This window comes from Oryzias melastigma, linkage group LG16, assembly GCF_002922805.2.
Source record: "Oryzias melastigma strain HK-1 linkage group LG16, ASM292280v2, whole genome shotgun sequence".
Lineage (NCBI taxonomy): Eukaryota > Metazoa > Chordata > Actinopteri > Beloniformes > Adrianichthyidae > Oryzias > Oryzias melastigma.
Window position 1 is genome coordinate 12,430,145 of NC_050527.1, and position 14,024 is coordinate 12,444,168.

Genomic DNA, 14,024 nt, shown 5'->3' on the forward strand with positions numbered 1-14,024 from the left:
TTCCCATCAATTACGTGTAAAGGACAAAACCAAAATAAATCAGAATTATCCTTTAACAAGAAAGATGCTTTACCTGAGAAGTGCTGGAACATTTTTTGGTGGGGGCTATAATACAAATTTAAATATTTATTTTTTTAGATAAAAGTCATACAGAAGAGCAAATGTGAATGTATTGGACAATAATAGGTTAAAGTATAATTATTCAGTCAGGTGTTGCAAACTCCCATCAATCTGTGTCAATTTACAAACATCATGGTGCTGTCTCCATTCAGATTATGACACAGCGCCCTCTAGTGTCAGAAAAAAGTAAAACAAACATTTCTGATAACGAATTTGAAGGAAAAAACACAAATAAAAGGACAGGCAAATAAATGTTTACAAGCAATCAGTTTAATTTTGACTGAAGAAAATTCAAAGTTGTGATACAAAAAAAAAGAACAATTCTAACCAATTTAATCAAAGCAGAAGCATCTTGGACAAATAACTGTCCAGTCAGTGTGCAGTATACAACATTTCACCACATGATATGCACATAAAACAAAAGTAAACAAGCAATCTATCTCAGCTAGATGGAAATCTCCACACAACAATAATAAAAAAATGAATAAATAACATCAAAGTTCAATATAAAGCAAACAGAGCTGACTGCAGGTTTTTGCTCTGGTCATTACAGGGAGGTATTCGTAATCGTGGTGTTACATAGAGCGGCAGCAGCTCCCTCTGTATAGAAACCTGTTCTCATACAAATATTTCCCTTGATAAATGTACATTCAAGCCAGCTCTGGCCATGAATTTGGTCTGGAAAAAGGGGTTTAAATATGCACAGACTTTAAGAAAACGGTGCTAAAGGAAGTGAACGTGGATGTAAAACTAGAAAACACCACAGAGGACTGGTCGGGAGCGGCGCGTCTAAGACAAACAACAAGTTCAGAGAGGATAGAATACAAAAAAGACGGATAAACACCTGCAAGGACAAACCTCCAGCCGTGTTTCTGCCCAGGAGGAAACACGGCACATCATCAGATCCATTTGGATATTACTCATTACAGTTCACAAGACACACACGTGTGGATACGTGACATGGATCATGGTGGTACACAGAAACAGTTTGAGTCTTAAATAGATGCAGAAACAAGATCAACCCCCTTTTCTTCTGCTTTAAACTGAATCTAATCTCTCAGTAATGTTAGTTTATCTACACATAAAAATGGACAGAAGCTTAAAAAATAAGAGTTTACATTTCAAAACTTTAAATATGCTTTCAATGTAAGATCGTGTAAACTTAATAGTCTCTTAAACAAGATGAGAGGATGTTAGTGCACATGATTATCACTTTTAGATATATATATACAAGGAATATTAATGCATTTAAACTGTTGTGTGCATGTTCTGATGTGTTGTCTTGTCTTAATACAGCAGCATTTTTAAAACTAATTTTTATTTATATTTTAAATACAACCAGGTGCTTTAACTGCTAAGTTTCCAAGCACGTCCAAAAAGCCTGGAAGCTGTTATTTCCGCTTCAAATGCTTGTCATCTTTCCCGTTTTGAACCAGATCTTTGTAACTTGGCACCACAATGAAGAGGAGAAAGGCTCTCCCACACCCCCAGCACTGCTTTTTTTATGTTTTTAGTTTTTTAGAATGGTGGTCACCTCATATATGACCTTTGACACCTCTCATTAACAGTTTAATCCTCTCTTCTGAGCAATCCTGGCTCGCTCTTCCTCTAAAACTCAGATCATGGCTTAAAAAAGTAGCTCACACCCATGAGAAACATCCTCACATTTAGTCTTTCGTGTTTCAGAAAAAGCAACCTAAAAGTATGACCCTACCTCGCATTTTCTTGTTTTTTTTTGTCTAATCTCTTTTAGCGCGTCCTTTCCTCTTTCTCCTCCCAGAGTTCTCCTGGGTCTTCTCCTCTTTGCTGCTCATCAGCGCTGCTCCGCCGGCGGCTTTGCTGGGCCCGTTCAGGGTGCCGTTCGAGAAAGCCCTGCCCGCTTTGGAGGACGAGGACGCTTCACGGCGCGAGGGCTGCTGGCGGCGGTAGGTCTGGTAGTAGAAATTGCCGAACAGGATGATGAAGGTGATGGCGTAGCAGATGAGAGAGTAGTGCATCCAGTGGGGGAAGTCGCAGTTGACGTAGAGAGACAAAGCCGTGTGGCCGATGGTGACGTGGAACTGAACCTGACAGATAAAAGAGAGGAACCGCACAGAAAAAAGTCTAGTTTTTCTGACATCCACACTCTCAGTTGTGAAATGGAAACATCCTTTCATCAGGGTCATGCTTCCTTACCATCTGAATGATGGTCAAATACTTCTTCCACCAAAGGTATTTTTGGATCTTGGGTCCACAGGAGGCCAAACCATAATAGAGGTACATCAGGACATGGATCAGTGCGTTCATGTGAGCCCCAAAGAAAGCTGTCAAAGAAAGAAATCAGTATTTATTTTCTGATAATGAAAGGTCTCTATAAAGAGAAATCATCTTAAATTTGCATTTCTGAGTATTTCTTTATTCAAATTATTGTGAATCAGGAGGAAAAAATCGCTTATTTATGATGTAGAAAAGACCACAGGCTTCTTGCTCCAATCTATTCTGATGCATCCACCTATAGATGACTAGATCCATGTACGTCTTTGTTTTCCCCGTCTGAGCTGGAATTCTGGATTGCTCCGATATTGCTTGCCATTTTTGTTGCGCCGGTAATGTGAAATCGGTGGTGTGAGGAGCCGTAAGCTAGCGGGAGAACGTGTATAGCTCAGGTATAGGCGACGGAAAAGGGGGCGGAGTAGCTCTGCCGCACACAGCTCAGAGGTGAAATTCTAATAAACTGCTACTAAACAATAAACAATTTTTAAAAATATTTTTGCCAAAAAATGATGCTGAATTTAGCATTGACTGCGGGGTTATTTGTGATTTTTTTTAATGTAAACTTTAGATTATTCTGTTTTGGATTTATTTCTTCTACATACTGATCAAAAGTTTATTTGATTTTATCTTTTTCTATGCAGCGCTTAGAAAAATTTTATTGTCAAAATGCTCTAAAAAAATAAAGTAGAGCTTTTGTTTCACTACAGTTTTTTCTAACTCTCTCATACAAAAATAATGATAAAAAAAAAAGTCAGGATTTTTTTACAAGTGTTTTTTTTCATCTTTATGGATACGGAGAAAAGTTTTTTAGAAAAATAAGTTATAATTTTAAATTCTATGAAGATATATTTATCGGTCCACCAAACATCAATGTAATTATATGGTAATTTGTTGGTATAACTGTAAATAATTTGTTGTAATGGTGGTTTGTTTTTCTTTATAGATTGATTTATTTAAAATACAGTTAAAGACAAAGTTTCTGACCTGAGAATAATGTAACAAAAGTACTGAACTCAACATCAGTCATCATAGGATCTATATTCCCATCTAATCTATGAACTGTTATTTCTGAACTGAGCATCTTCTCTTTGCTTAGTATCTTATGGTATATACGGCTGCACAATATGAGGAAAACTAGCAATGAGATTGTTTGCAGTTTTCACCGTCTTTTGCAATGATATTGCGATATAGATTACATTTGGGTTTAAATTGTAGTGTATTTACATCATTTAGTCATTACAAAATGACAAGAGAATGTTTAAATAAGTTAAATCTGTACTTTTGGCCCTTTAAGAGAGTCCATATTTTTTCCATCTCCCCACACTTTAAAGAAACCTGTGCAAAAGTGTGCAAACCAGTTTCTTGTAGTGAAAGTATGAATATCTCAGAAGACTTCAACAAGAAGAGAAAATGTAAAAAGAGAAAAAATAAGTCCATTCCCAAACTTTTAAAGTGGTGTTCTTATTATTTAATTAAGTATCATAACCATTGAAAAAAAACTGTCTATGTCTAAATGTATCATGGGATTTACTGTAATGTGAGCAACTTACACTGTCCTCCTGCCACCCACTTGATGCCGATCCACCAGAGCGTGAACATGGTGCAGTGGTGGTAGACGTGCAGGAAGGTAACCTGGCTGAACTTTTTCCTCAGGATGAAGAACACTGTGTCCAAATACTCGATGCCCTTTGAGATGAAATACCACCACAAAGCTCCAGCCATCTGTTTCCAGGACCGGCACGGCGACCAAAAGGGAGAATATAACAATGAGAAATGCAAATATTCAATTCATGTTTTAGGTTTTAGCACAGCATAGTTTGTGTTTAAATCTGGTGACTCTGCACCTCACAGTCACCTGAGACCAAAACACTCCCGGTTCTCTATCAAGCAGGCAGGTGTACGTCATGGAGCAAAAGAAGAAGGTGAAACTGAACACCCACCAGCTCCCACCTTCTGAAAACTGGATCCCAGTTCAGGTGAATGCGAGCTGATCGGGTTTCTAAAAAGAGTGTGGCTTCATTGACAAGTGGATTTTCTAATGATATATAAACAGAGGAGCTTCCAATGCTAATTTGTCAGTAAAAGTATTGGAAGGTGTTTAGTTTCTTTTAGAAAAACTTTCTGGAAAGTATTAAAAGAAGTAGGAGGCTCACGTACTCAGGCCTACAAACGAGCCCATCATTAATGTTGTTTTGTGGTTTAAATATCTGTGTCCCAGAGGGATGACAGGCTCACCCTGACTTCATTAGGATCCTCTGAATAGTCCACCGGCTGACAGATGTAGCTGTACTGTGCTGCTCGTGCCGCCATGAACAGCTGAAAAACAACAAAATAAGGTATCTACTGAAACACCCAAAATCTAAGGTTAATAAACAGTTAAGTGGACTTTTTGGAGGAGACTCCCACAGAAAAAAGGGGAAATAAAGTACCTCCTTGAAGATGAACAGGTTGAGAAAGACCATGCTGAAGTTGTAGATGACCAGAGTTTTGCGCAGCTGAAAAGGTTCTCTGTTCTTCATGTATTTGGGCCCAAGCCAGAGGAAGAGCAGGTAAGAGGTGCTGATGGCCAGAGTGGGCAGAGGGCTGTCCATCAGAGGCCATTTTTCCACTCGTTTGTCTGCAAGAGACATCGACATGCATTTACACAAAATTCCAATTCAGTGTTGAGAGGTCAAGTTAAGGAGAAGTTCTACTTTCCAATGCTGGGTTTATACCTTTGATTTGATGCTAGAAATGTTCTATAATTGTGTCTTAAGAAAGCTTTTAGTAATAATTAATATTTTTTTCTGCACTTTTGCCCAAATACAACACAACTGAACATTTGGAATGAGCTTATAAAAATAAAAAAATAAAAAATATTGCTTTATTTTAATTTAACCACATAAGACCTAAATCTCATTTATCTTCTGCAATTAATTCTGTTTAATTTATTATTATTTACCATTTAATGTTTCGGTAGTGGTAGAATAGAACCTATTTTATTAGAAATGAATAACATCATTTGTTAAAAAAAACTATCCAGGGTGGGTCTATTAACAGAGAAACCAAAGAATAAATTCTCCAAGACACAAGAGTACAGTTTGTATAAGTACTTTATAAAGGTGTGGACTGAGATCCACAATAAGGAAAAAAATGCACAGAGATTTTTAAAATCTGGAAAATGCATGCTAGTATTGCAACATTACAAATTTAAAGATCTATTTAGGGAAGAATAAAAACAAAAGCATCAACTTCAGTGCTTTACTGACTCATATTGGGACAAGAATCCCCTTTAGGTGTTTAGAAGTGGTTATAAAACAATAAAAGTATTGTGGGCCTTGCTGAAATATATATTAAAAAATCATAATATTTGAAAAAACACAACATTATTTTGAATAATACTACTAATGTGCTAAATATTTAAAAAAAAATAATTTATATTGTAAATTATTTGTTTTACATTATAATTAAAGCATTGTTTATGTATGATAGACTATTATAGCAACTTAAATAAAGACAGTGTGGCTTTGCAAATTATATTAACTAAATTAATTCATGTTTTTTCATTACCTGCAATAGTCAGGGTCCATTTGTAGAGCTCTATGGTGTCATTGATTAAATGTGTGACAATCTCCATGGCTGCGAGGGTCAACCTGGAATCAAACACACAAATCAGACTATTTGAAGCATTAACTCTTAAAAGTGGGCCAAAAAAAGCATCTGGGTTAGCTCTATTTATACGCTGCACAAAAAAATAGCATCTAGAATTATAGACATGATCACATGGGGAAAAAAGCACAATATTTGTATTCAGGTTTGAAAGCCTAAGTCCATAGGATGAACCATCACCACCACCCCTCCTCATTCTCCCTCTCCCCATGCAGCCCAGCGTGGATGGAGCGCCACTGCAGGATTTGGCACATTTTGCAGCTCCCTGCATTACCTGACAACGACACAACCATCCCTGAATGTTCACTTGATCACATCCCGTGGAAATACAATTTTTAGCATTTTTTCCCCAAAAAATATAAATTGCAGCCTTTAAATTTGCCTTCTGCAAGCATGCAAGTCTGGCCTTCCACAGAACGATCCGCCACAGTTAGGCCTAATAATAATCTGCTTTAAAGGATAGAGGCAAAAATCCTAATCTGTTATTGTCTTTATTTCATTTGGCACTCCGAACCGACGGCTCATGATTTCAAGATCGTGTCTGCAGTGGGATGTAGAAAAGAGAGCACAGCATCTTCTCGCCATCGCTCTTCCCTTTTGCTGATTCGTGAGGATAAGGATGCTTTTCACCTTACCGTTTCCGTTATAAAATCCGTCTGGTCTCACATTCAATGGAAGGTCATCCAGACGGTGTTATTTTGGCATCTAATCGGACGATTTTTTTTCTTTTAATAGATCGATTTTCCTTCTGAAGTAAACGCACCGTTCAATTAACAAATATATCACGAATTTCTCGTTAAGGGACCATACTGACCGCAGATTTGCTTCAGCGAATGGCACCCCAGATCCCCGAAACACGAGCGGCAGTCCAAACTAATGAGAAAAAAAATCCACATCCGGCAGTATTTTCAAAATAATAGACCACAAAGAAGCTCTGGGTTTTCAAGCAAAACAAACAATTTTCATCAAATAGAGCAACATTTTTAAAATTACATTTCAACTTTGCTTAACTATGTAGATTTATTGCGCAAAACTACAAAATACATTTCATATTAAATGTTTTCTGCATTTTAACACATTTATTCTGAAATTTCGCATCACTTTTAAAAATATATATTTCTGAAATAAAAAGGTGGTAAAAAGGTAATTTTGTCTTCGCATTAAATTCTTATCTGTTCCAAATTTTATATGCAAACCACAAACATTATTACGGCGTTTCAAATATTTAGTGAAGTGTATTATAAAATTATTTCCGGTTTGCTCCAATATATGTGGCTTGATGTTTGCTCCTTTCTTCCACTTGTCTTTGGGGTGGATGATAGAAGGATGCTGTGCGCATGCGCACACACAGAGGCGGCCAGCAGCAAAAGAGAAGTCTCGCGGAGATAGCAGTTAAACCGGAAAAGATGGTCTGGAAGACAAGCCTCTTTTTATGTACCAAAATAAAAGTCTCATAAAATTGTTTATTATGGACAAATATATTAAGTGGTGCTTTTTGAAATTGTTTTCATTTTAAATGCATGTTTTGTTTTGCGCTTAGCTCAGAAATCTTAACTAAACATGTCTCAATTTTTTTTTAATAGCAAGGATGAACTGTGAGAATTCAGCAAGAATTTTGTTTTGGCATCAGGATCAACTTCCTGTATCTGAACTCCCCGAGCTTGACTCTTGTCATTCCGCCGATGCACCGGCTCTTCTCTGGTCTTCCCCGTTATTTGTCCTTTTCGTGTTTTCCGGGTGTTGTTGTCGTGACGTCTAAATTATCGGCTGTTCTTTTGTTCCTCTCTTATCTCGACAGTCACATGAGAACAGGAGTTGAGATGCATTTTGGCTCACTGACGACTGCGAGCCTCGTCGCATCACAGGCCCAGTTCTGTTACCGGTGCCATTTCCTTATATGATAATGGTCCGGTGAAATGTAGTTTTTTGGACCATTGTTTTTAAGCCTGGGTTTAGTTTTATTTTAATTGGACAGAAGTGTTCTCTGAATGATGAAGATTTGGAGCACGGAACATGTTTTCAGGTTGGTCTTTTGGGCGTTATTTAAAGAAATGTGGGCGGAGACTCATTTACACCTTTACTTAATAGAATTCTAATGCTCATACATACATGTTTGCATAAATATGATTGATGGTAAACTTCTTCCTGTTGTGTCATCTACAGTTCCACCAATTTACAGTTAGTTTTTCAAAATAAAATATCGTTTTCTGCTTGTTCCAGTCATAAACTTATTAATTGATGGGGTTTTTTTTCTGCAGTTACCCCTGGGAGACTGTCATCAAGGCTGCCATGAGGAAGTACCCCAACCCCATGAACCCCAATGTGGTAGGGGTTGACGTGCTGGACCGTACTCTGGATGCAGAAGGACGCCTTCACAGCCACAGACTCCTCAGCACAGAGTGGGGGCTGCCGGGTATTGTGCGCGCGGTCAGTCACAAACACTAACCGAGCAGAAAATGAGTTTCCAGAACCAATTTTGGAAAACATTTTCTCATTTTTTTCCTTTGCCTGTCTGCAGATACTTGGAACAAACCAGACGCAGACCTATGTGAAGGAGCACTCCATAGTTGATCCAGACGAGAAGAAGATGGAGTTGTGCTCCACAAACGTGAGAACGAACTGCTTTCTTCTCATCGTATTAGGAATTTTAACTTTCAATAACCTTCATTTTGTGACTCTTTCTCCAGATTACTCTTACCAACCTAATATCAGTGGATGAGAGGCTTGTTTACAGACCACACCCAGAGAACCCTGAGGTGTAAGTCCACCTTTTTTCCCATTTTGTATAGCCTGTCCATTTAATTGTATAAAATAAAATAACTGGAGAATGTCACAGTGATCACATTTGCTATATCATACTGTCTGTGTCTTCTCCTCAGCACTGTTCTGACACAGGAAGCGATCATCACCGTCAAAGGAGTCAGCCTAAGCAGTTATTTAGAGGGGATGATGGTCAGGAGTATGTCTGCCAACGCCCGAAAGGTAATAAGCAGATGACATCATGTTTTCATCAATGGTCAAACATGTAATTTTTAAGAAAATTTTTAGTATTAAAACTTTGAAGCATGCTATATTGCTATAAGGCATAATAGATTAGAAATTATATTTCTCCGGAATGTTATTACTCTATACATATTCTAGAAATGTTCCAATAAAAACAATAAAAATGCAGATTTTATTCTTATTAAAGGGAATTAATAGTAAAATGTCAACTAGAGAATTTAAGGTAATCCACTCAAAAGCATGGGGGAGGATCCATCGTGGTTTGGGCTTGTGTTGGCAGGTGAAAATACTCTTCCAGGGTACATTAAAACAGTAGCACAAAAACATCATGCTGGTGTTAAATTACCCCCAAAACATCTTTTTCAGGTATCAAACAAACGGCAGGACTTTTGAAAAACTGTGAAAAAATTGAATATCTTTCAAAATAATAATCAAATGTTTGCTTTATGATATTTTTATGTTGTTTCTAACTGTAACAAACAGTAACACAAGGTATTTGAAATACTAAATACATCATTTTTCTGAGTGTAAGCCTTTTTCCAAACTAAGTAATCATTTACTCCTTTGATTATTTGCTCATATTCTGCATACCACCGTGGCCCAGTAGTAATCTCAGACGTAAATATTGAGACGCTGGCTATGCTGCAATCTTTCCTCTGTCCAATTGACACACATTGTTAGTTGTTTTCATGTATTTGCCTATGGAAATACTGTATACTTTCAGGGCTGGGATGCAATTGAATGGATAATTCAGAACTCTGAAAGAGAAAACGTACCTCTTTGTGACGTTTACTAACACTGGTAAGCTTGACTCTTCTCAGTTTTAGCTTTAAATTTTATCTACAAACTAAACGTTTACTAACATTCATGACATTTGCATGTTGTTTCATGGTTTAATATTTCTCTTATGTGCATATTTAAAGGTCGAAGTTTACCGTGAAGACTACTGACCTCATCTGAACGACTGGGCGCTCCCAGCATCTCTCTGGACCTGTCACAGGTGGCGCTGATCTCAACGTTGGAGCACGAGTAGGAAGCAAATCTTTCGCCAAAGTCAAATGGTTTCAGAACATTTACAAGCAAACAGGACAAGTGTGTAACTAGCCGTTCATGAAGCACTCATCAACTAATTTACTATTTAAGAAAAAAAAAAAATCAAAGCAGAACTCCTGAAAATATGTCAAACTTACAATCGCTTCCATCCATTTATGTTTAACTTATGCATTATCTTCAGTGTAAATAGAAATTTTCCACTGAAGACGCAGTTTGATTATGCAACAGAGAAGAAAATAGTTTTATTTTTCATTTATAAAATCTTATTGTATTTTAAAGTAGAAACCTGTTCAAATCCTAAAGATGTGACCGGTGCTTCTAGATGTAATAAGCTGAGCACGAACTGTACACGTTTGCATGATGGGAGTAAAAAAAACTAAAGGAACAGGGTGAGGTGTTAGGGGAAATATATTTACTGAAGAAATTGAGAATAAATAAATCATCAGCAAATGATTTTTTCAAGGAAATTCTTCCTCTCAAGGTACGAATACACGGACTTCTTTCAACAGATAAAGACGGGACAGCTTTTCCTTTAACCAGCTTGTTTGTGGAGTAGAAATAAGACTGGATGGACAAAATTGCCCTTTCCTATGGCCTTGAAATACTCCCGGTGTATTATTGCTTTGAAAGCACTTTCATGCCTTTTGCCAGTGGTACACATCATGCCACCAAATGTAGTGCTAACTAAGATACATGTAGATGCTAAAAATAACCAAGTGCAATGCTGCACAGCTGTGTGCAGAAGATTTATGTGCTCAAAATATTTCTAGACTGAAAAAAGAAAGTATTTGCATTGTTTACTTATATTTTTATTTAACATTGCATTTTACTAAACACATTGCTTTTAATATTTGTGCTGTACAAAACTGTAGTTTACTTTTTTCAACAGATTGAAACCTTGGGTGTTGTTCTGCCATTATGAAAGAATAAATTAAGTTTTGAACCTGATGTTTTGATTTTACTTATATTTTTAAAGGTTTTCTTTAAGAACTTTTTATAGTGAGATTTTTTCTAGGAGACACCAATGCAGAACATTTGTGAAAATTAACCACTTTGGAGGTAATGTAAGGGATTTTTTTTAAAGAAAAAAAAAATCTTTGAAATTTCAATTTATGTTTAAACTTTTAATGCTAAAAATCTTAATGTTTAAGCAATTACTGAAATAACTTGAATATTTTGGATCAGTTTAGGTGCAACATCTTAGCCATTTATTAAAGTCTATTTAACCTTTTATTTTGTCAAATCTTAGTCCATAAAATGCATTTTCCCTCCTGTTTTTCAAGTGTCAATTTATTGCATTTCCTAATTTGTCCAGTAGGTGGCAAACTTGCAACAAAAGACTGCTTCAACTTGTTTTGCTTCCCCTTAAACATGTCTGCAAACAAGTTTACCCAACAAAGGAAAATAATGCAGAGACTAAATTAAGGTTTAATTTATTTATTTATTCAACAGAAAAAAACTGTATTGCATAGCATGTAGACCATTCCTTGGTGTCTGAGCAGTGTCTAAGGCAGATAAGGCTGTAAACTGTAACGGTAAAAAGAATACTAAAAAAAAGAAAAATACACTTCCTCAAAACCTAGTGTGCAAAGGCTCAATAAATAAGTAAAAACATTTAGCTAGCTGGTTGCCTGAAGTGGGAGGGGAAGACTTCCTAAACTAACTTGTCACAACTTCTGATAAAAATACTGGAAATAAAAAAAGGCATCAGAATCTGAAAATGAGAGCATAAATCCAATCATTACGACAAACATAAAGCAATATCAGTTCTATAAAAAAGTGAAAAACAAATAGGTGTGAAAAATGATAAAATACTGTTTTTATTCATTTACCATATGCTACTCTGACTTTCTATTCTGTATTCCACAATCAAAATGATTACCGCTGACATTCTAGGAACATTAAATAAATTGCACCACCCTGTATTAACAGGTCTTCATAAGAAAAACAAAAAAAATCCCCTAATTTTTCCTAGTTAAAACAAAAGTATGAAATGTAGAATTAAAAACAAACAAAGTGTAAATAGGGAATCTAAACAAAACAAAAATAACCTTCAGAAACCACATTAATTCAAGACTGAACTTCAAATACTGATAATTCACTTTTCTCCCCTTTTCCTCAAAAAAATAAAAAAAATTAAAGATTCTTCATCACATTCAACAATGAACCTTCACAGAAGCTTCTGTTCTCTCCCAAAAAATAAAATTGCAAAGTTGTCCCGCTGCCTGTGTCCCACCACAGTTAAATATCATTCTGATACAAAACAAATCCTGTACACTATGTACAGCATGTCAGTTCATTTGGGTCGATGGGATCAGAAGTTGAACAGGTTGATGAAATCTTGAGGGGAGAGGGACATGGTGCAGTTTTCTGGGTTGTTTGCTGTGCAGGGATGATCCTGAAAAGGGAGGGACATTTTTTAATTGATCTTTTGAAGTTTTTAAGGATAAAAACACAGACAAAAATGTTAATGTTGAACCAATACCTTCCAGAAAAGGATGTGGCAGTGCGTGCAGAAGTGCAGGGTGTCGCTGTACTGCTCTCTTTGAGGATAGCAGCGGCTCAGTTTAAAGTACATTTTCTTCCACTCCAGGTGGCCTTTGTCCGACAACATCAAACGCTTGCGAATCTAAAGACAAAGCAAGGCAGAAATGAAAGAAATGCTAAAAGTTGACCCTTAAAATGGTTCTAAAAGATTCACTGACACCCAACTTCAACCATTTCCTATTTAAGACCCACTCTGATTATCTTTTGATCTGTTGATCTTTTCATTATGACTATGTTGTTTTTAGAAGTTGGGGTCTGTATTGGCAAGAGTCTGGCGATACAATACATATTACAATATATCCCAAGATTGTCCTGTAATTTTTTAACCTTTTGTAGTGAATTTCAGCAGAACTTTCGCAGCAGGAGTAAAATAAAAATTCACCTTTAAGTTGTGGTGTGGAGTAAGCCCGCCCCCACTTCCCATCACAAATATGTTTACATTACCGGTGCAACAAAATTATAGCTATCCAGTTGTAGAATTCTGAGCCAGATGTGAGCTTTTATAAGGAAAACAAAGACGGACATGGATCTATTCGTCTGCAGGTGGATGCATCAGAATGAAGCTGAGAGGGAGCTTGTAGATTTGAATTAAGAAATGCAATTTTAAGCCCCATCGTCTTTCTATATGTCCTCCATCATTAGAAAAATGCCACAAAGCAAGATTTGTCATTGGAGTGGGTCTCTAAGCTCTCCATCAGAGTGCATATTCCCTCGTCTCCCTTCATTCCGTTGTGTAAAAGATGACATGCCTGTCGGTCAGTGAAGTGGTACTGGCAGAGTTTCTTCCACAGCAGCCGGTCTTCTGTCAGGGCTCCCAGCTCCGGACACACTTGGCCCAGGCTCACCAGGTCCCTGCCGTCTGACAGGCGATGCATAATGTTGAGCTGCAGACTGGCAGGCAGGTCGGTCAGAGTCATGCCTGTGCATGTGGGCTGAGGGGGGGACATCAGAAACCGTTACCATGGAAATTCACACCAGGAATCCAGTCTGCAGAGGCGCTCCGTGACACTAACCCGGTTTATCTGGATGTTGTCCAGCTGCTGCTGCCACTGCAGGATGTTCTCCATGCGGTGCACCCACATGTTGATGTTCCCCACCAGGACGGACTTGCCCATGTCCTGAACCAGACCACACAGCGAGACGTAGAGCGTCTGCAGCAGCTCTTTGATGGGGCGCACGTTCTGCTGGTCATCCAGGACTGTGAAGGGATGTTAACCTCAATTATTATCAAAATCTTTAAACCTTTAACTGCCTGCTCAACCAAACGGTGGGAAACATTTAGAAAACATGTTTTTAAAAAATAATGATTGTGTGTATTACTCCCCATGGAATGGAGCCACTAGAGGAAAATTGAAGTTTAATTTTTTTTTTTAAAGAATTCTGGTTAGTAAGGAACAATA

At 37.3% G+C, this 14,024-nt stretch overlaps 3 protein-coding genes across 4 annotated transcripts in view; 1 reads left to right on the forward strand and 2 right to left on the reverse strand.

Annotated features, from left to right (window-relative positions):
- Positions 1-368: 368 nt before the first annotated feature.
- On the reverse strand, positions 369-6,910 carry elovl4a (ELOVL fatty acid elongase 4a). 2 transcript variants are annotated; one of them, XM_024268126.1, is made up of 7 exons: positions 6,836-6,910; positions 5,923-6,005; positions 4,803-4,990; positions 4,609-4,689; positions 3,924-4,095; positions 2,296-2,423; positions 369-2,186 (listed from the first exon to the last, which is right to left on the reverse strand). In XM_024268126.1, exons 2-7 carry the CDS (start codon positions 5,987-5,989, stop codon positions 1,860-1,862), a joined length of 963 nt encoding a protein of 320 aa, XP_024123894.1. In that variant the 5' UTR covers positions 5,990-6,005; positions 6,836-6,910; the 3' UTR covers positions 369-1,859. The 2 variants fall into 2 exon arrangements, with proteins under 2 accessions (XP_024123894.1, XP_024123895.1); XM_024268127.2 differs by having other exon boundaries at positions 6,657-6,875.
- A 692-nt stretch (positions 6,911-7,602) lies between these two features.
- prelid3a (PRELI domain containing 3A) lies at positions 7,603-11,025 on the forward strand. The gene is made up of 7 exons (XM_024268062.2): positions 7,603-8,044; positions 8,280-8,448; positions 8,540-8,629; positions 8,709-8,779; positions 8,901-9,003; positions 9,749-9,825; positions 9,948-11,025. Exons 1-6 carry the CDS (start codon positions 8,010-8,012, stop codon positions 9,818-9,820), a joined length of 540 nt encoding a protein of 179 aa, XP_024123830.1. The 5' UTR covers positions 7,603-8,009; the 3' UTR covers positions 9,821-9,825; positions 9,948-11,025.
- An 849-nt stretch (positions 11,026-11,874) lies between these two features.
- Positions 11,875-14,024, reverse strand: part of fbxo32 (F-box protein 32) — a 5,927-nt gene continuing 3,777 nt past the window's right edge. The window contains exons 6-9 of the mRNA XM_024268061.2: positions 13,638-13,822; positions 13,374-13,556; positions 12,563-12,706; positions 11,875-12,475 (exon numbers count right to left, since the gene is read on the reverse strand). Of these exons, the coding sequence (XP_024123829.1) occupies positions 12,392-12,475; positions 12,563-12,706; positions 13,374-13,556; positions 13,638-13,822 (596 nt within the window). The 3' untranslated portion in view covers positions 11,875-12,391. The remainder of the gene's footprint in view (positions 12,476-12,562; positions 12,707-13,373; positions 13,557-13,637; positions 13,823-14,024) is intronic.

What these genes read in the sequence shown, in the direction of transcription:
- elovl4a (XM_024268126.1), bottom strand. Translation starts at nt 5,989, where the DNA reads ATGGAGATTGTCACACATTTAATCAATGACACCATAGAGCTCTACAAA. An exon ending in ATGGACCCTGACTATTGCAG is followed by an intron (nt 4,991 to 5,922) that starts GTAATGAAAAAA and finishes TGTCTCTTGCAG; the next exon opens with ACAAACGAGTGGAAAAATGG. An exon ending in ACCTGTTCATCTTCAAGGAG is followed by an intron (nt 4,690 to 4,802) that starts GTACTTTATTTC and finishes GTTGTTTTTCAG; the next exon opens with CTGTTCATGGCGGCACGAGC.
- prelid3a (XM_024268062.2), top strand. Translation starts at nt 8,010, where the DNA reads ATGATGAAGATTTGGAGCACGGAACATGTTTTCAG. An exon ending in AGCACGGAACATGTTTTCAG is followed by an intron (nt 8,045 to 8,279) that starts GTTGGTCTTTTG and finishes TTTTTTCTGCAG; the next exon opens with TTACCCCTGGGAGACTGTCA. An exon ending in TGCCGGGTATTGTGCGCGCG is followed by an intron (nt 8,449 to 8,539) that starts GTCAGTCACAAA and finishes GCCTGTCTGCAG; the next exon opens with ATACTTGGAACAAACCAGAC.